Source organism: Lolium rigidum, chromosome 7, assembly GCF_022539505.1.
Source record: "Lolium rigidum isolate FL_2022 chromosome 7, APGP_CSIRO_Lrig_0.1, whole genome shotgun sequence".
Taxonomy (NCBI): domain Eukaryota; kingdom Viridiplantae; phylum Streptophyta; class Magnoliopsida; order Poales; family Poaceae; genus Lolium; species Lolium rigidum.
In genome coordinates, this window is record NC_061514.1 from 118,096,883 (window position 1) to 118,118,191 (window position 21,309).

The window sequence follows — 21,309 nt, forward strand, 5'->3', positions numbered from 1 at the left end:
AGAGCATGACCTACGCCAATTGCGTGCTATTCTCATTTCTTCGCTCGCGTATCCGTCTTAACATCTAAATTTTCAAGCGCATTAGGTTTACAAATAATGAAAGCAAAGTAGATGTTTGGAAGTGGACGTTTATCATGCATACACGCTCGGCTTAAGAGTACAATGTTGCGATTAATAGGAAAATGATGATTACTAAAAAGCTTGCAAATCTGGTACTAGTAGATGTTATTGAGATTCAGATGCCTGCCATAAATGACACGCGGCTGGGAATGCAGGAATTAATCGAAAACGACTAGCAACAGAAAAGCACACACACACTGTGACGCGCACACCGAGCACAGAGACAAACTGGTGTAGCTTGGCATATTATTGTTCTGGAGCTGGAAGGTGACGATGGATAGATGGATCGATTCGCGGCGCACGCTAACGAGTCATCCCCGGGTTGATGTGAGGCGCGACGGTGGGAGCGCCCTTCCCCATCCTCACCATGTTGGCGTGCCACCCTGCAGACCAAGAACAGATACGGTACGTAGCTGGTCAGCACGCCGCCGCCGGCGAAAACAGTCGAGCGGAGGAAGGAGGAAGGGAGGACGTACCGATGGACATGTCGAAGCCGCGGTGCTGGAGCTCGCGGTACTCCTGGCAGAGCGCGCATGGCTCGCAGAACCAGTGGACGCAGCAGTCGGCGCATGGCTTCTCCTTGAGGCCGTAGTGGCCGCGCAGCCTGGAGCGGTAGCAGCAGGAGTAGAGGCAGCCCATCCCGGTCAACGAGGCCAGCGCCAGGTATAGCGTCCCGCTCACGCAGCAAGCTGAGCACGATGGACCAAGTTATTGCAGTATTACTCATCAATTAACAGAGAGATACGCATCAAAACAAACAGGCGCAAAAGCTGATTCGTTAACCGGAGAGAGAATCGTTTAGAAGGAAGGAACTCACATGTGGCTCCCTGGTCGACGATCTCGGCGATCCTCCCGAAGGCGACGCACGGGCAGAAGAAGGTCAGGCAGCCTGCAAGCACAAGATAACACAGGCCGGAGATCATGGCAAGTTCACGGCCGCGTGCTCTAGTTGAAGCGGAGAGATCGGAAGGTTCTTACAGCTGCCGGCGTCATCGCAGCAGCCCAAGAGGCCGGTGGTCCACGAGTCGCTGTTGAGGCTCGACATGGGGATGGAGATGGAGATGGAGATGGACGGGGCTGCTGCCTGATGGTGCAAGAGGAGTGTGAGCGGCTGTGTGCGCGGTGGGACGCGTATATTAAGGGCGGGGTCGGGCTAAGAGCATGTCTAGTAGAGCCCCTAAATCCCTAAATCTGTAAAAATAACCGCTTTTTTACAGTTTTTGACGAAAAAATCGCAAAGACTAGAGCCCCTAAAACTGTAAAACTGTAAAAAAATTCCCAGGTCCGACCTGGGAATCTATTCTTGGCCTGTACAAAAACGGGTTGGAGAGGGGTTGACCCTCTAAACTGCATTTCCATTTCGTTTCGGGCGGGAGGGAAATTTCCCAATCCCACCCACCCGCCACCGCCGCCCGTCGCCCCCCCCCCCCCCCCCGCGCACCGGCCGCCGCCGCCATGGACGCCTCCCCGCCCGCCCGTGCCGCCCGTGGCCGCGCCGCCGACGGCCCCCGGCCCGCCGCCCGCCCCGGCCCGCCGCCCGTCGCTCCCGCCCCCACCCCCGCACCGGCCGCCCACCCGCACGTCGCCGCCGTGGTCGCCGCGACCCACGTCGGCGCAAAGCGGCGGCGTGCGGGGCATCACCTCGTGCCGGCCGGCCGCCCCCGCACCGGCCGTCGCTCCCGCCCCCGCCCCCGCACCGGCCGCACCACCCGCACCTCCCCGGCACGGACGAAGGTGTCCTCCGGTGGTCCTCGTGCCGCCAAGGCCAAGGCGGCTTCCTCCCCGCGCCGAGGAAGGCCGTGGCCAAGAGGAGGGCCCCGGCGAAGCCGCCGGTGGCCGCCGCCGTGCCGCCCGCCCCGGCCGCCCCGGAGGTGTTCGACGAAATGGCCGCCCCGGCCGCCGTTGTGCCGCCCGCCCCGGCCGCCGTGCCGCCCGCCCCGGCCGCCGTGTCCTTCATGGTGGTGGCGGTGTCGGTGACACTACCATGAGCGATGGCGGTGTCGACAACTCGCATGATGGTGGGGTTTGATGGTGGTGGAGTGGCCTAGCATATGGCACCGACGTGTAATTTTTTGGTGATGGTGCCAATGAGATGGGCAAGATGATGATTATGTGATGTAAAAACTACTAAACCATGCATCCATGATTATTACTTTTGTAGTATGTTTGATGATTCATTGTGTTTTTGTGTCATATTGTGATGAATATGTGACAGGTTTAGAGGTTGGGGTTGAGGCAAAGAATAGAACCCCTAAACCCTCAAACCCCTAAAATGGAATATTCTGTTACACGGGTTGGGTTTAGGGGTTCTATTCTTTGCCCCTGTTTTTCAACCTGTAAATGTGTCCAAAACTTGCAAATCTCGGCCTGTAAATCCTAGAAAACTTTTACAGTTTTAAGGGTTCTACTAGACATGCTCTAACGTTGTCCACGCGCCGTGTGGGCCGCGCAACAAACAAATGTTACCTGTCAGTCACACTCACCACTTCGCCGAGTCCGAGGTTGTACGTGCTGTCGTCCCCTTCCTGCTGCTCACTGAATGCTTGCGTGTCATTAACACACCAATTCCAACACCATTAGCCATTTTCCTTTTAACGAATAGAAAACACACCAATTCCAACACCAACCACGGTAAGAACATACACAATCACTTGGCAGCACGAGTTTGGCCGCTAGTCCACGAGTTTGCTGCCGTCAGAGCGCTTGGCAGTTGCGGCACCCTGGTGTCTTGCTTCGCTGATGGATCCCGTCCATAGCGCATACAAATGAGACGTTGTGGTTCACACATGGATCTCGTCTACAGAAGCCAAAGGTGGCGGCGGCAAGAAAAAAATGAGGCGTTGGAAGACAACGGCCAGCCAGCTAGCTGGCGGCGGCAGGTAAGTTGCATCGCAACAGCTGCAGTCTGCCACGGCAAGCGGAAGCAGCAGCGGCTCCGTCGGCCAGAGGCGGTGGCAAGCTGCATCTCAAATCAGTGCCAAGCTGCGGCTTCCTCAGCAAGCAGTAGCGCGAGGGAAGATATAGAGGAGGGACGACGGCGGGCTAACTGGCGGCAGCGGGCAAGCAACAACACCAAGCGGGATCTCTATCGCGTCCGCGGGACGAAATAAACCGAGGGTTTGCATCCCTTTTTGTTTGCCAAGTGGGCAGTGAACGCTGCAAAGCGGATCAAGCACAACACACAAACACGAGATTTTTACCCAGGTTTAGGGCGCGAAACCCAGATGTCCTGCTTGTCTGATCTTCTTGATGGATGAGCAGCGTACACAGAGAGCTGAGACTCCCCTTTCCTTCGCTTCCAATACAGTTGTTTTCACCTCCTTCCCGCAAGCCGTTCTACCTCATGGTGCCATGCTTATGTTGCATGACACAGCGCCACAGGTGTAGAGTGCAGTCACCTTTTAGTTTTGGTTGCGTTTTGTCTAATAAAGAGGCGGAGCCAGGGAGGGGCGAGCAGGGGTCAGACCCCCCTCAACCGTTCGCCCCCCTCAAGAATTTACAGCTGGAAATAGTAGTATTATAGTACATGTACCTGTGTATTAATGGCATAGCTAATAATATTGTGGATAATAGTTAAGCCTAAATTCAAGTAGTTGTAAGAACCCAAGTACATGCATTGACCGATCGTCGAAGCCTTGTCATTTTGTCCCTTCCTCTCATCTAATCAGATTGGTCGAATGATCTTGTTTGCTAGGGGTGCGACAAGCTTGCTGTGGTCGACGTTGGACCTTCATTGTCGGGTTGTCTAGGCAGCCGAGTCGAACGGTGGTGGCATCTCATCTTCTGCCCACATTACCATGAACCCGCATCAACATCCCGAGGATGCACAAGCACTACAACTTTCATCGGTAAGGGTTCTGTTTACCGGAGGAGCTCACTTTATAGCGTCTTGAAGGAGCACTCGACATATTTTAGCCGTTTTGTCGTAGTCTCGTTTTGAGTGTTGTGGCAATTGCTTCACAATCTGCATATGATTAGTTCAGGACAAAGTATTTTTTTACATGTTGTTGATTAAGCTATTGCTTCATTCAACGAGGTTTGAACAATACAAATCATATAACAAAATATTTGGTTTATTTTTTACTTCTCATGCACTACACCTTTGGAGGATAAAAATTTGAGATCTTCTCGTTTTTTTGAGATCTTCTTGTTGTTGCCTTGAGACTGCACTTAAAATGGGCAAACAAAAAATCTGAGTTTGGTGGTAATGAGCTATATGTAGAGTTAAAGTTACTCCAAAATTCCATTCCAGATGAAAATTTGGGACCTGTTGATATTTTGAATTTCCCGAAGCAGAATTGATTGTTTTCCGAATGCAACTATTGCATATAGGATTTTGTTGACTATTCTAGTGACCTTTGCATCGGTGGAGAAAAGCTTTCCAAAGCTAAAGCCGTTGAAGTCCTACTTGAGTTGAAGTCCTACTTGCATTCGACAATGGCACATGAAGACTTGGTGGATTGGTCTTGGCAGCAACTGAAAACGATGTTTACAGCATGACCTACGCCAATTGCGTGCTATATTCTCGTTTCTTCACTCGCGTACGTATCCGTCTTACCATCGGAATTTTCATAGACGCATGACGTTTACAAATAATGAAAGCAAAGTAGAAGTTTGGAAGTGGATGTTTATCATACACGCTCGCACGTAACACGGCTTAAGAGTACATTGTTGCCATTAATAGGAAAATGGAGATTATCGAGATTCAGATTTGTAGAGATACATCATACGCAGTTGGGTATGGACGAATTAATCGAAAACAACTTGCAACAGAAAGGCGCACACACCGAGCATGAGGACAAACTGGTCACAATAGACAAGACGGAAGTAGAAACTGCTAAGCCTGGCATTATTCTTCTTGAGCTGGAAGCTGACTGCGATCGACGGCGACTGCACGCTAACGAGTCATCCCCGGGTTGATGTGAGGCGCGACGGTGGGAGCGCCCTTCCCCATCCTCACCATGTTGGCGTGCCACCCTGCAGACCAAGAACAGATACGGTAGGTAGCTGGTCAGCACGCCGCCGCCGGCGAGAACAGTCGAACGGAGGAAGGAGGAAGGAGGACGTACCGATGGACATGTCGAAGCCGCGGTGCTGGAGCTCGCGGTACTCCTGGCAGAGCGCGCATGGCTCGCAGAACCAGTGCACGCAGCAGTCGGCGCAGGGCTTCTCCTTGAGGCCGTAGTGGCCGCGCAGCCTGGAGCGGAAGCAGCAGGAGTAGAGGCAGCCCATCCCGGTCAACGAGGCCAGCGCCAGGTATAGCGTCCCGCTCACGCAGCACGCTGAGCACCATGGACCAAGTTATTGCAGTATTATTCATCAATTAACAGAGAGATACGCATCAAAACAAACAGGAGCAAGCTGATTCGTTAACTGGAGAAAGAATCGTTTTGAAGGAAGGAACAGAACTCACATGTGGCTCCCTGGTCGACGATCTCGGCGATCCTCCCGAAGGCAACGCACGGGCAGAAGAGCGTCAGGCAGCCTGCAGGCACAACATAACACAGGCCGGAGATCATCGCAAGTTCACAGCCGCGTGCTCTAGTTGAAGCGGAGAGGCCGGAAGGTTCTTACAGCTGCCGGCGTCGTCGCAGCAGCCCAAGAGGCCGGTGGTCCACGAGTTGCTGTTGAGGCTCGACATGGCCGGGGATGGAGATGGAGATGCAGGGGGCTGCTGGCGCACGAGGAGTGTGTGTGAGCGGCTGTGTCACCTGTGTGTGTGTGTGGTGGTGTGTGGTGGTAGGCGTATTTAAGGACGGGCTCGGGCTATTCTGGCCCGTTTTTCACGCGGCGTGTGGGCCATGCAACAAACAAATGTTACCTGGCGCCTGTCACCATTAGTGTCCTAGGTTGTGCGTCCGGTTGTGTGGTCCCCTCAGGCGCATTGCGTATTTGCATGTGACTTGTCACTCCATGCATACAGATCTAACATATGAACGATATACTAGGGGCCGTTTGGTTGCCTGAGCCGATTTGCTGCATTACTGCGCCAGCGAGATGGGAGGCATTACGCGTTGCGATCGGGCCATGAGTCACTTTTGGCGGGTTGTTTGGTAGCCTGTGCGGCCTTTTGCGCGCCGGAGAAGGAACCATGTATCATCGTTTGGTTGCCCGTTTTCAGCCCATTCTTCCCAGGTCGTGCAGCCCACGGCATGTTTGGTTGCACATAGCTCAGTGTTGTGGTAACCCCTTCACTTTGAGTGGTGAGGTTACCCAAGCATGTAATAACAAAGACACATCAGATTCAGTTCATCAGAAAAGATGCTGGTACTACACAACAACTAGTACTTAGTGGGCGATGCATCACGAACGAAGCAACTACTTCGTGATGCATCACAGGTTCGTCACGAGGGGTTAGTATATACCACCTCAAACAAGTTCATCATTACAAACCGGGGATCAGGTTGTAGCAAGTCCTAGCTAATGGAGGGATGCAAGATCACCTCCCAAAATCAGTGGATCATCAGAAGGAAGCAGACGCACTAAGCAGGAAACTGGTTGCGGAGGAAGCTCCTAAGCCAGCTCCTCCTCTCCGGTGGCTGCAGCTTACGGTAGGCGGCATACTCGGCTTCATTGTCCGCAATGAAGTCGATAGCCCCGACCAGCCAAGTTAGGGCTGGTACAGCCGCGCCTTGCGTACGAACCGGGGAGTGAAGATCGTCTTCATCCGAGCGTAGTTGGTGATCGGGGTGCCGACGTACCGACGGGGCTTCGGGTACCGCCGCAATCGACAAGGAACACCTCGTTAGTGCGGACGACATTGACATGTATATACTTTCGCATCGATGAGGATTCGTACCTGGATGTACTCGTCCGCCGCCCCTTCGTCACCGCCGTAGAAGCAGCAGCCATCTTCACTCCAGTCGAGAATGCGATCGGACTACATCTTCGTGATGATGCTCCACTTTGTCCTCCAGTTTCTGATGTGGTTGTACAGCTGAATAGTGGTAACATGTATGCCGGCGAATGCAAGAACATCCGCGGCTACCTTCTTCATCTGTTGCTCCTTGAATCCCATGTTGAAGCAGACGCCGCTACGGACGAGCCGAACCAACCTGTTCAGCACAAACTCTGATAGCTTAGATTTCCAAACCATGGCTGGTTTGCTTGCTATCAGAGATGGCTGAGCATTCACACTTGCCACAGACAGATCAGGGGAGCCCAAAGGTATGATAGCCTACATGACAAACACTATCAGATCAATGAACTACCACATGGAAATCCTTAAGCACTAGCAGATCTATGAACTACCAGTACCACATGAAAGAACAACGAGGTAGGTAAGATGGACCTTACAGTCAAAGGAGCCACACGCAGCACCGAGGTATGGGAAGCAGGGGACCCTAGCGGAGATGCAGCAAGCAGCACCGTCCCAGTGGAAGATGCAGGAAGCACCACCGTCCCCGTCGTAGAGTCAGATGGAACCTGAAAAACCTCCACAACCTCCACCGGCGACGAAGGAATGTCCTAGAATGGATTCGCTCAGACCCCGGATGTGTACATATAAGATCTAGATCTAAGGCTAGGGTTTGCAGAAGCTTACCACAACCAAAGTCATCGACGCACACAAAGAAGATGACCATCCTCGGCGGCCAGTAGCCGCCACCACAGCCGCCGCAAGCCTCGCCGACCGTGCCGGTGAGGTAGAGCCGGCCATGTCGCTAGATCGGGGATGGTAGATGAGCTCGAAATGGGGAGAAATGGGGGATTTGGATTTGCCGGTGAGAGAGCCGCCCCTATATACGGTGGCGAAAATTCAAGCGCGGTGACCGTATTCATGGCGCCGAGATTTCGCCGTCCCGCGCGAGCTCCCGCTCTGCGAGGACGCCGCGTTCTCCACTTCTGCGAAAACGGGGGTGGCTCGCTAGAAACGGCCGGACCGGGCGTTTCTCCAGGGCCTGGCCCGAGGCTGCTTTGAGAACCGGTTCCTGCAACAACACGGCGTGGACCAGGAAACCAAACGGACCGAAAAAAGCTGGCCCGATGCGAGCCAAGAGACATGCAGCCTACCACACGCGTCCCTACAGACCACACCACCTAGCCACACCAGCACTACTCCCGTGCCTAGGAGCATCTCCAGTCGCGTCCCCCAAAGCGTCGCCCAAAGGGATTTGGGGCGCGCCGGACGAAAAATGCGTTCCAGCCGCGTCCCCCAAAGCCCATTTTTGTCCGGCATGGCCCGATACGGTGTCCGGCGCCCCGAGCCCGTCCCCGTCCCACAGGGGACTCTCCGGGGACGCCGGACACAACGAAAAGCGAGGCGGGGAGTGGCGGGGCCGATGCGTCAGCGGCACAGTTAATTTTAACCTAACCGTCGCCTACCTCGCGACGGAAGTTATTCGCGCGCGAGGACACACGGCGGCATCTTTGCCTTAATGGCGACGGAGGGGCAGGCGAGACGTCTCGTCGGTGCCGCGCAGCCTCCACGCGTCGCCGGCGTTCGCACGCCACCGCCCGTTCCCGCGCGATCTTCCCGCCTCTTCTCGTCCGTTCACGCGCTTTCTTCCCGACGCCGGCGTCTATAAAAGGTCTCCCGGCTCATCAATGGTAGCCACCACACCCCGCCGGCAACAAACACAGCCCTCGTCGCTCCACGGCCGTCTCCTCCATCACCGCGTGGCAATGGCGAACCGCCCGGCGATGGCCGCTACCTCCACCGCCGTCTCCTCCACTTCCGGCCCGGCAGCGGCGTGCGGCACTAGAGGAGGCACTCGAGGAGGAGGCCCGCCGGCCGGCGTGAGGCGCAGCGAGCGGCGGATCTAGCGGCGTTCTCCGCCCCTGCCTCCGCAGCCGAGGAGGCCGCGGAGGCAGCAGCCGTGGCAGAGCAAGCAGTGCGACACCGTTGCGGCGTTCGACGCCTCGACGGGACAAGAGGCGCGACGGCGCCGGTACCGGGAGGAGATGGAGCAGCCGATGGGCCGACGAGCGCCGGCGCCAGCGCGATGAGCGGCAGGCGCTGTTCCGTGAACGGCGTGACTCGATCGAGTGCCGGCGGCGTGAGTCGATCGAGCTCCAGCAGCAGGTGACGGCGGAGGAGCGTCGGCAGCGGGAGGCGGCGCTGATGGCGTGTATTTCACACGTTCGTTGGGCAACCCCAAGAGGAAGGTATGATGCGCACAGCAGCAAGTTTTCCCTCAGAAAGAAACCAAGGTTTATCGAACCAGGAGGAGCCAAGAAGCACGTTGAAGGTTGATGGCGGCGGGATGTAGTGCGGCGCAATACCGCAGATTCCGGCGCCAACGTGGAACCCGCACAACACAACCAAAGTACTTTGCCCCAACGAAACAGTGGAGGTTGTCAATCTCACCGGCTTGCCGTAACAAAGGATTAACCGTATTGTGTGGAAGATGATTGTTTGCAGAGAAAACAAGAAAACAAGTATTGCAGCAGATTTGTATTTCAGTATTAAAGAATGGACCGGGGTCCACAGCTCACTAGAGGTGTCTCTCCCATAAGATAAAAGCATGTTGGGTGAACAAATTACAGTCGGGCAATTGACAAATAGAGAGGGCATAACAATGCACATACATGACATGATAAGTATAGTGAGATTTAATTGGGCATTACGACAAAGTACATAGACCGTCATCCAACCGCATCTATGCCTAAAAAGTCCACCTTCAGGTTATCATCCGAACCCCTCCAGTATTAAGTTACTAAAGAACAGACAATTGCATTAAGTATGGTGGGTAATGTAATCAACAACTACATCCTCTGACATAGCGCCAATGTTTTATCCCTAGTGGCAACAAGCACAACACAACCTTAGAACTTTCTCGTCACTCGTCCTGGTGTCAATGCGGGCATGAACCCACTATCGAGCATAAGTACTCCCTCTTGGAGTTAAAAGTAAAAACTTGGCCAGAGCCTCTACTAGAAACGGAGAGCATGCAAGATCATAAACAACACATATGTAATAACTTGATAATTAACATGACATGGTATTCTCTATCCATCGGATCCCGACAAACACAACATATAGAATTACGGATAGATGATCTTGATCATGTTAGGCAGCTCACAAGATCCAACAATGAAGCACAATGAGGAGAAGACAACCATCTAGCTACTGCTATGGACCCATAGTCCAGGGGTGAACTACTCACTCATCACTCCGGAGGCGACCATGGCGGTGTAGAGTCCTCCGGGAGATGAATCCCCTCTCCGGCAGGGTGCCGGAGGAGATCTCCGTAATCCCCCGAGATGGGATCGGCGGCGACGGCGTCTCGCAAGGTTTTCCGTATCGTGGTTTTTCGCCTCGTGGGTTTCGCGACGGAGGCTTTAAGTAGGCGGAAGGGCAGGTCAAGGGCGTCACGAGGGGCCCACACTATAGGTCGGCGCGGCCGAGGCTTGGGCCGCGCCGCCCTATAGTTTGGCCACCTCGTGGCCCCACTTCGTGTGTTCTTCGGTCTTCCGGAAGCTCCGTGGAAAAATAGGGCCCCGGGTCTTCGTTTCGTCCAATTCCGAGAATATTTCGTTACTAGGATTTCGAAACCAAAAACAGCAGTAAAACGAGAACCGGCACTTCGGCATCTTGTTAATAGGTTAGTTCCGTAAAATGCACGAATATGACATAAAGTGTGCATAAAACATGTAGGTATCATCAATAATATGGCATAGAACATAAGAAATTATCGATACGTCGGAGACGTATCAAGCATCTCCAAGCTTAGTTTCGCTCGTCCCGAGCAGGTAAAACGATAACAAAGATAATTTCTGAAGTGATATGCCATCATAACCTTGATCATACTATTTGTAAACATATGTAGTGGATGCAGCGATCAAAACAATAGTGATTACATGAGTAAACAGGTGAATCATATAGCAAAGACTTTTCATGAATAGTACTTCAAGACAAGTATTAATAAGTCTTGCATAAGAGTTAACTCATAAAGCAATAAATCAAAGTAAAGGTATTGAAGCAACACAAAGGAAGATTAAGTTTCAGCGGTTGCTTTCAACTTGTAACATGTATATCTCATGGATAATTGTCAACATAGAGTAATATAACAAGTACAATATGCAAGTATGTAGGAATCAATGCACGGTTCACACAAGTGTTTGCTTCTTGAGGTGGAGAGAAATAGGTGAACTGACTCAACATAAAAGTAAAAAGAATGGTCCTTCAAAGAGGAAAGCATCGATTGCTATATTTGTGCTAGAGCTTTTGTTTTGAAAACATGAAACAATTTTGTCAACGGTAGTAATAAAGCATATGAGTTATGTACATTATATCTTACAAGTTGCAAGTCTCATGCATAGTATACTAATAGTGCCCGCACCTTGTCCTAATTAACTTGGACTACCGGATCTTTGCAATGCACATGTTTTGACCAAGTGTCACAATGGGGTACCTCCATGCCGCCTGTACAAAGGTCTAAGGAGAAAGCTCGCATTTTGGATTTCTCGCTTTTGATTATTCTCAACTTAGACATCCATACCGGGACAACATGGACAACGGATAATGGACTCCTCTTTAATGCATAAGCATGTGGCAACAATTGTTATTCTCATATGAGATTGAGGATATATGTCCAAACCGAAACTTCCACCATGAATCATGGCTTTAGTTAGCGGCCCAAAGTTCTTCTCTAACAATATGCATGCTCCAACCATGAAGGTGGTAGATCTCTCTTGCTTCGGACAAGACGGACATGCATAGCAACTCACATGATATCCAACAAAGAATAGTTGATGGCGTCCCCGTAAACATGGTTATCGCACAACAAGCAACTTAATAAGAGATAAAGTGCATAAGTACATATTCAATACTACAATAGTTTTTAAGCTATTTGTCCCATGAGCTATATATTGCAAAGGCGAATGATGGAATTTTAAAGGTAGCACTCAAGCAATTTACTTTGGAATGGCGGATAAATACCATGTAGTAGGTAGGTATGGTGGACACAAATGGCATAGTGGTTGGCTCAAGGATTTTGGATGCATGAGAAGTATTCCCTCTCGATACAAGGTTTAGGCTAGCAAGGTTATTTGAAACAAACACAAGGATGAACGGTACAGCAAAACTCACATAAAAGACATATGGTAAACATTATAAGACTCCATACCGTCTTCCTTGTTGTTCAAAACTCAATACTAGATGTTATCTAGACTCTAGAGAAACCAAATATGCAAACCAAATTAGCAAGCTCTAAGTATTTCTTCATTAATGGGTGCAAAGTATATGATGCAGGAGCTTAAACATGAGCACAACAATTGCCAAGTATCAAATTATCCAAGACATTTTAGAGTTACTACATGTATCATTTTCCAATTCCAACCATATAACAATTTAACGAAGAAGAACTTCGCCATGAATACTATGAGTAGAGCCTAAGGACATATTTGTCCATATGCAACAGCGGAGCGTGTCTCTCTCCCATAAAGTGAATGCTAGGATCCATTTTATTCAAACAAAACAAAAACAAAAACAAACCGACGCTCCAAGCAAAGTGCATAAGATGTGGCCGAATAAAAATATAGTTTCAGGGGAGGAACCCGATAATGTTGTCGATGAAGAAGGGGATGCCTTGGGAATCCCCAAGCTTAGACGCTTGAGTCTTCTTAATATATGCAGGGGTGAACCACCGGGGCATCCCCAAGCTTAGAGCTTTCACTCTCCTTGATCATATTGCATCATACTCCTCTCTTGATCCTTGAAAACTTCCTCCACACCAAACTCGAAACAACTCATTAGAGGGTTAGTGCATAATAAAAATTCACATGTTCAGAGGTGACACAATCATTCTTAACACTTCTGGACATTGCATAAAGCTACTGGACATTAGTGGATCAAAGAAATTCATCCAACATAGCAAAAGAGGCAATGCGAAATAAAAGACAGAATCTGTCAAAACAGAACAGTCCGTAAAGATGGATTTTATTAGGCCACCAGACTTGCTCAAACGAAAATGCTCAAATTGAATGAAAGTTGCGTACATATCTGAGGATCATGCTCGTAAATTGGCGTAATTTTCTGAGCTACCTACAGGGAGATAGACCCAGATTCGTGACAGCAAAGAATTCTGAAACTGCGCAGTAATCCAAATCTAGTACTTACTTTTCTATCAAAGACTTTACTTGGCACAACAAAACATAAAACTAAGATAAGGAGAGGTTGCTACAGTAGTAAACAACTTCCAAGACACAAATATAAAATAAAGTACTGTAGTAAAAACATGGGTTGTCTCCCATAAGCGCTTTTCTTTAACGCCTTTCAGCTAGGCGCAGAAAGTGTAACTCAAGTAACATCGAAAGATGAAGCATCAACATCATAATTTGTTCTAATGATAGAATCATAAGGTACCTTCATTCTCTTTCTAGGGAAGTGTTCCATACCTTTCTTGAGAGGAAATTGATATTTAATATTACCTTCCTTCATATCAATAGTAGCACCAACGGTTCGAAGAAAAGGTCTTCCCAATATAATGGGGCAAGATGCATTGCATTCAATATCCAAGACAACAAAATCAACGGGGACAAGGTTATTGTTAACCATAATATGAACATTATCAACTTTCCCCAAAGGTTTCTTTTTAGCATTATCAGCGAGATTAACATCCAAATAACAATTTTTCAATGGTGGCAAGTCAAGCATATCATAGACTTTTTTAGGCATAACAAAAATACTTGCACCAAGATCACATAAAGCATTACAATCAAAATCTTTGACTCTCATTTTAATGATGGGCTCCCAACCATCCTCTAGCTTTCTAGGAATAGAAGTTTCAAGTTTTAGTTTCTCTTCTCTAGCTTTTATGAGAGCATTTGTAATATGTTTTGTGAAAGCCAAATTTATAGCGCTAGCATTGGGACTCTTAGCAAGTTTTTGCAAGAACTTTATAACTTCAGAGATGTTGCAATCATCAAAATCTAAATCATTACAATCTAAAGCAATGGGATTATCATCCCCAAGGTTGGAAAAAATTTCAGCAGTTTTATCACAAGCAGTTTCAGCAATTTTAGCAGTTTCAGGTAATTTTGCGCGCTTTGCACTAGGAGTAGAAGCATTGCTAACACCAATTATTTTATCATGGATAGTAGGAGGTGCAGCAACATATGAATCATTAGCATTGCTAGTGGTGGTAATAGTCCAAACTTTAGCTACATTTTCCTTTTTAGCTAGTTTTTCACTTTCTTCTCTATCCCACCTAGCACGCAGTTCAGCCATTAATCTTATATTCTCATTAATTCTAACTTGGATGGCATTTGCTGCAGTAACAATTTTATTTTCAATATCCCTATTAGGCATAACTTTCGATTTCAAAAGATCAACATCAGAGGCAAGACTATCAACTCTAGAAACAAGAATATCAATTTTATTGAGCTTTTCCTCAACAGATTTGTTAAAGGCAGTTTGTGTACTAATAAATTCTTTAAGCATGGCTTCAAGTCCAGGGGGTGTATTCCTATTATTGTTGTAAGAATTCCCATAAGAATTAGCATAACCGTTACCATTATTATAAGGATATGGTCTATAGTTATTACTAGAATTGTTCCGATAAGCATTGTTGTTGAAATTATTATTTTTAATGAAGTTCACATCAACATGTTCTTCTTGAGCAACCAATGAAGCTAATGGAACATTATTAGGATCAACATTAGTCCTATCATTCGCAAGCATAGACATAATAGCATCAACCTTATCATTCAAGGAAGAGGATTCTTCAACGGAATTTACCTTCTTACCTTGTGGAGCTCTTTCCGTGTGCCATTCGGAGTAATTAACCATCATATTATCAAGAAGCTTTGTTGCTTCACCAAGAGTGATGGACATAAAGGTACCTCCAGCAGCTGAATCCAATAAATTCCGCGAAGAAAAATTTAGTCCTGCATAGAAGGTTTGGATGATCATCCAAGTAGTCGATCCATGGGTTGGGCAATTTTTAACCGAGAGATTTCATTCTTTCCCAAGCTTGAGCAACATGTTCATTATCTAATTGTTTGAAATTCATTATGCTACTCCTCAAAGATATAATTTTAGCAGGGGGATAATATCTACCAATAAAAGCATCCTTGCATTTAGTCCAGGAATCAATACTATTCTTAGGCAGAGATAGCAACCAGTCTTTAGCTCTTCCTCTTAATGAGAAAGGGAACAATTTTAATTTTATAATGTCACCATCTACATCTTTATATTTTTGCATTTCACATAGTTCAACAAAATTATTGAGATGGGCAGCAGCATCATCGTAACTAACACCGGAAAATTGCTCTCTCATGACAAGATTAAGTAAAGCAGGTTTAATTTCAAAGAATTCTACCGTAGTAGCAGGTGGAGCAATAGGTGTGCATAAGAAATCATTATTATTTGTGCTAGTGAAGTCACACAACTTAGTATTTTCAGGGTTGGCCATTTTAGCAATAGTAAATAAAGCAAACTAGATAAAGTAAATGCAAGTAAACTAATTTTTTTGTATTTTCGATATAGCAAACAAGACAGTAAATAAAGTAAAGCTAGCAACTAATTTTTTTGTGTTTTGATATAAGTGCAGCAAACAAAGTAGTAAATAAAATAAAGCAAGACAAAAACTAAGTAAAGAGATTGAGAAGTGGAGACTCCCCTTGCAGCGTGTCTTGATCTCCCCGGCAACGGCGCCGAAAAAGAGCTTGATGGCGTGTATTTCACACGTTCGTTGGGCAACCCCAAGAGGAAGGTATGATGCGCACAAGCAGCAAGTTTTCCCTCGGAAAGAAACCAAGGTTTATCGAACCGGGAGGAGCCAAGAAGCACGTTGAAGGTTGATGGCGGCGGGATGTAGTGCGGCGCAACACCGGAGATTCCGGCGCCAACGTGGAACCCGCACAACACAACCAAAGTACTTTGCCCCAACGAAACAGTGAGGTTGTCAATCTCACCGGCTTGCTGTAACAAAGGATTAACCGTATTGTGTGGAAGATGATTGTTTGCAGAGAAAACAATAAAACAAGTATTGCAGCAGATTTGTATTTCAGTATTAAAGAATGGACCGGGGTCCACAGTTCACTAGAGGTGTCTCTCCCATAAGATAAAAGCATGTTGGGTGAACAAATTACAGTCGGGCAATTGACAAATAGAGAGGGCATAACAATGCACATACATGACATGATAAGTATAGTGAGATTTAATTGGGCATTACGGCAAAGTACATAGACCGCCATCCAACTGCATCTATGCCTAAAAAGTCCACCTTCAGGTTATCATCCGAACCCCTCCAGTATTAAGTTGCTAAACAACAGACAATTGCATTAAGTATGGTGCGTAATGTAATCAACAACTACATCCTCGGACATAGCGCTAATGTTTTATCCCTAGTGGCAACAGCACAACACAACCTTAGAACTTTCTGTCACTGTCCCAGGTGTCAATGCGAGCATGAACCCACTATCGAGCATAAGTACTCCCTCTTGGAGTTAAAAGTAAAAACTTGGCCAGAGCCTCTACTAGAAACGGAGAGCATGCAAGATCATAAACAACACATATGTAATAACTTGATAATTAACATGACATGGTATTCTCTATCCATCGGATCCCGACAAACACAACATATAGAATTACAGATAGATGATCTTGATCATGTTAGGCAGCTCACAAGATCCAACAATGAAGCACAATGAGGAGAAGACAACCATCTAGCTACTGCTATGGACCCATAGTCCAGGGGTGAACTACTCACTCATCACTCCGGAGGCGACCATGGCGGTGTAGAGTCCTCCGGGAGATGAATCCCCTCTCCGGCAGGGTGCCGGAGGAGATCTCCGTAATCCCCCGAGATGGGATCGGCGGCGACGGCGTCTCGGTAAGGTTTTCCGTATCGTGGTTTTTCGCCTCGGGGGTTTCGCGACGGAGGCTTTAAGTAGGCGGAAGGGCAGGTCAAGGGGCGTCACGAGGGGCCCACACTATAGGTCGGCGCGGCCGTGGCTTGGGCCGCGCCGCCCTATAGTTTGGCCACCTCATGGCCCCACTTCGTGTGTTCTTCGGTCTTCCGGAAGCTCCGTGGAAAAATAGGGCCCCGGGTCTTCGTTTCGTCCAATTCCGAGAATATTTCGTTACTAGGATTTCGAAACCAAAAACAGCAGAAAACGAGAACCGGCACTTCGGCATCTTGTTAATAGGTTAGTTCCAGAAAATGCACGAATATGACATAAAGTGTGCATAAAACATGTAGGTATCATCAATAATATGGCATAGAACATAAGAAATTATCGATACGTCGGAGACGTATCAGGCGCTGACGACGCTATGGGGGAGGCGGGCGGAGCAGTTGGCGGCGGAGGACGACGCGTTTGCGGCGGCGATGATGGAGGCGCCAACAGATGTGGAGGAGGAGGCGCCAATGGAGGAGGAGGAGGCCGAGGCGGAGGAGACCGAGGTGGAGGACGACGACGACGACGAGTTCGACTGGTCCGACGACGACGGGCCGCACCCGGACGAGACGGCCGATCAGCAACGCGCCCTCCTCAAGTCCTTCGAGTCGGAGAAGAAGCTCCAGGACGACGCCCGTGCCCGCGAAGAGGCGCATATTCTTCGCGCCATCGAGCTCTCCCTCCAGGCGGCGCAGCAGGGGACGGCGGAGGACGCGCGGCGGGAGCGGCACCGTCTGGCCACCGCCGAACGCAAGGAGAGGAGGCGCGCGCAGTAGGAGCTGCGGTGTAGGGGAGGCGACGACGGGGCGGGGCCGTCGAACGCGCCGCCGGGCGGTCAGTAGTCTAGGTTTAGATGAAATCTAGCCGTTTTCATTCAAACTTTGTAATATATAATCAAAATTGAATGAAAACCTTTATTTTCGTGCACAAATATTCATTTGGGGGCGGCGTTTGGGGGACGCGGCTGGGGAGCGACGTCCCCCAAACGCGGCACGAACAAAACACGTCCCCCAAACGCTCGATCCGGCGCGGTTTGGGGGACGGTTTGGGGGACGCGACTGGAGATGCTCTAGTAGACTCAGTTTGCTGCTGTCACGCCACTTGGTGTAGCGGCACCTGTGATGTCCTACTGGCTGCCTGTTGTTGTTATTAGCTGTAGTTGTATCGTGTGTACAACTGCCTCCGGCTCTAGCTTTCCACACAACGGCGACGACAGTCGTATATACGGGGAACGTGCCAACAAGTGAAAATGAGCAAAATTGACCCAAACTTGAAAATTTAGTACTGTAAAAAAAACAACTCTAGAAAAATCTACATTCGAAATCCTTCTCCATATATACCGCTCGTCCTCAGGGCGCCATGCTTATTGTTGCATGACACAGCAACGCCACGGGTGCAGAGTGCAATCACTTTTAGGTTTTTTGTTTTTGTTTTTTTGTTTTGTCTAATAAAAAGTGTTCAAAGATCAAACATAGATGATCTGAAGAAGGAGGTAACTTACTCCCTATTTCTTATCGATATACCATATGATAAGTCAAACAGTTTATATGATGCAAAAAAAATTAAAAGAAATGAGGCCCTTCCAAGGGATCTATTAGGTTAACGGCCACATGCACAGTCGGACTGACCGTACCGTGTGGCCATACCATCAACGCTCCGCTAAGACATGATTAACATCGCTAAACCAGGAGAATTAATGAGCAATGGTATGGCGGGTCCCGCCATATATTCCGCAAGTACCGAAGGTGCGAACAACCTCCAAAATAATGACTGTTACAGTGAAAATTAACGAGCAACAGTACGGAGGAGTCCACACGTACCGGCTGCTGTACCGAAGGGCCGAAGAAGCACACGATTTTTGAAGGAACGTCTACCCGCTTAACAAGCAATGGTACGACAGGGTCCAAAAAAAGGTAAAACACCTAGGTTAATCCTATGGCTAATATGACAAATCATGAGACCAGAAAAGGTAAAACACCTTGGTTATGGTCACAAGTATTCCTTCATAGTCTTTTAAGTCCAGTTATAAAACATATACCACTTTTTGGCATGATCTCACTTACTTAAAAGTTGAAGGTCCAGTTGGGCAATGAAAAGAAAGAGTGCTAGAGAGTCTTGAGTTAACTATATGGTAGTTTAATGTCATACCTCAAACGTTTATGCTTCTCTAGACACAACTTTCATTCCCATTTACTAAGTTTTATAAATATCCTAAGAGCTCCTTGGCAGGGAATTATTATCTAGGAGAAGGTAGAGGATTGCTACTTATTTGATCTTTCACATTAAATAAAATCTTTGATGTGGCTGATTTGGCATAATGAAACTTGTGCAATATTTTATTGCTACACTAGCTATGCTAAGATTTCTGATAAAGAAGTGTGAGCTATCTAAGGCTACCAATTCTAAGTGAACCAACTTTCCCATTGTTTCGGTTTAAACTTTGTGTTACTTATGTTTTTGGTTTCTTGCTTGAGGATAATCAAGGTTTAAGCTTGGTATGTTGGTGAGTAGAAAATACACTCATCTTATCTATGTCTAAAATGGATATTTTCACCATTTTCCTGAGAATATCTCTATAGATATACCACTAATCACTAATAATTACATAGATGTGCAAATCACTTTGTTATTCTATCTTGTGCAGATTTGGACGCATTAATGATGAAATATGAGCAAATCAAGGAGGAATTGTGAGCTAGAAAGAGTCCCAAGTGAACCTGCCACCCAGAACTAAGTGACAAGTCACTTAACGAGCAGCGGTATGGCGGATGCTGCTCAGACCATCTGGTTGTACCACATGTTGGTGGCTTCGTACAATCAAATTGAGTATTTATAGTGAATGCACCTAGGTCATGAGAACAACAGAATGCCACCACCCCATAAAACTATGAGCTCCATCACCATTTCTCGAAGCTCTCTTGCCACCAAATTCCATCACTCCCTATCTTCAACCCCATAGCCATCTACTTGTAAACTGATTCATTCGTGATTTGCGACATTGTAAGACTATTTGCTATTCATCTATCAAGGATTTTCCATACAAATGATTGTTGATTTAATAATGTGTGAGTAGTTCTTACGGGCCGACGGCTAAGGTCTAGGTAGCCTCACAACAATATGTGCATCTTTTGATATGTGATTGTTGTGTGGTATAGTAATCATGATTCATCTATTTGGTTCAAGTATTTTTGCCTCAAGCATAGGGCCTTCTTAGCTACCCAAGACCCGAAGATTTGTAAAAGGTTAAATGTGATATTAGAAGGAGTATTTCTGCACACAAGTTCGAACCTCGGTGACAATCAAGCTGTAGCCTATTTGTAGGCTTCTCTCTTAGGAATCTCAATGATGACATAGATCTTAAGGATTTTGCATTTTCTTTGAAATAATCATGAGATTCGCGCTACGTACTACTTGAGGTTTGACAAAAGATCCATAGATCATACGACTTGGTGTTATCAAAACGCATTGTTCTTGCAGTATATATTCATATGCAACACATGTTTGTTCTTCATTTTATCTTTATAATCCCATTTGTGTAAGCACAACTGCAGGTGAAACCTCGGTATCTAGCTTATCTCCATCTATTGATACAAAACCCTGGAATGACAATGTTTGGTCTAGTGAACAAAATAATTCTACAAAGTTTTCAAAGTCTCATTCGCATTGATCTACACCAAATCAAGCACCTCTCAAAGATTAAATAAACCTAGGTCTCTAGGAAAAAATCAACTATACTGCAGCCGTTATTCAGATCAAAGGTATTAGAGAACACCACAAGGAAATATTCACGCCTAAATGTTTGCACGGAGAACAAACCACGGATAACGCCAACATGATGCACTAGTTTATCCTTGACTTGGCGGTGTGAAACCACCAACCTTTCGCCACCAATGTATGGAACCATAAGAAACTTCAGGTGTCTCTCCAGATTATCAATCACTTCTCTTTGTGAGATGATCCAAGGTTGCAAATTCTGCACGGACTGGCGCTCGTTGGCAGTCAAGTGCCGAGACGACCATGCCTCTGACGAGGACATATGAGTCCCCTATGACGATGGCAGGGGCTGTAGCAGGCTACGGTGTAGGATCCCTAGGCGCTAGGACCTGAGCCCGGCCAATAGGGAGAGAAGACCCACGTGGCACCCTTTGATGTTGCTACACCATGGTGAGGGCTTGCTGACGGAGTTCATCTTTAGACGTCGAGCTGCGGGCCTCTTCCAGTCATCAGAGCCGTGGCCTTCCCTGCCTTAAAGGATGCAAACCGCATGCTTGGTGGACTCCCTATTAGGGTGTCATGGTTGCAAATAGTTGAAACATTTTACGGACATGTGTGGCAAAACAAGGC

The 21,309-nt window shown here is 47.8% G+C and overlaps 2 protein-coding genes across 2 annotated transcripts; both read right to left on the reverse strand.

The window, feature by feature from the left end:
- Positions 1–423: 423 nt before the first annotated feature.
- On the reverse strand, positions 424–1,165 carry LOC124671893 (cell number regulator 2-like). Its single transcript, XM_047208213.1, has 4 exons — positions 1,099–1,165; positions 938–1,009; positions 597–809; positions 424–503 (listed from the first exon to the last, which is right to left on the reverse strand). The coding sequence occupies exons 1-4, from the start codon at positions 1,163–1,165 to the stop codon at positions 424–426; spliced, it is 432 nt and encodes a 143-aa protein (XP_047064169.1).
- Positions 1,166–5,017: 3,852 nt separating this feature from the next.
- On the reverse strand, positions 5,018–5,761 carry LOC124671894 (cell number regulator 2-like). Its single transcript, XM_047208214.1, has 4 exons — positions 5,695–5,761; positions 5,534–5,605; positions 5,190–5,402; positions 5,018–5,097 (listed from the first exon to the last, which is right to left on the reverse strand). The coding sequence occupies exons 1-4, from the start codon at positions 5,759–5,761 to the stop codon at positions 5,018–5,020; spliced, it is 432 nt and encodes a 143-aa protein (XP_047064170.1).
- Between the last annotated feature and the right edge of the window lie 15,548 nt (positions 5,762–21,309).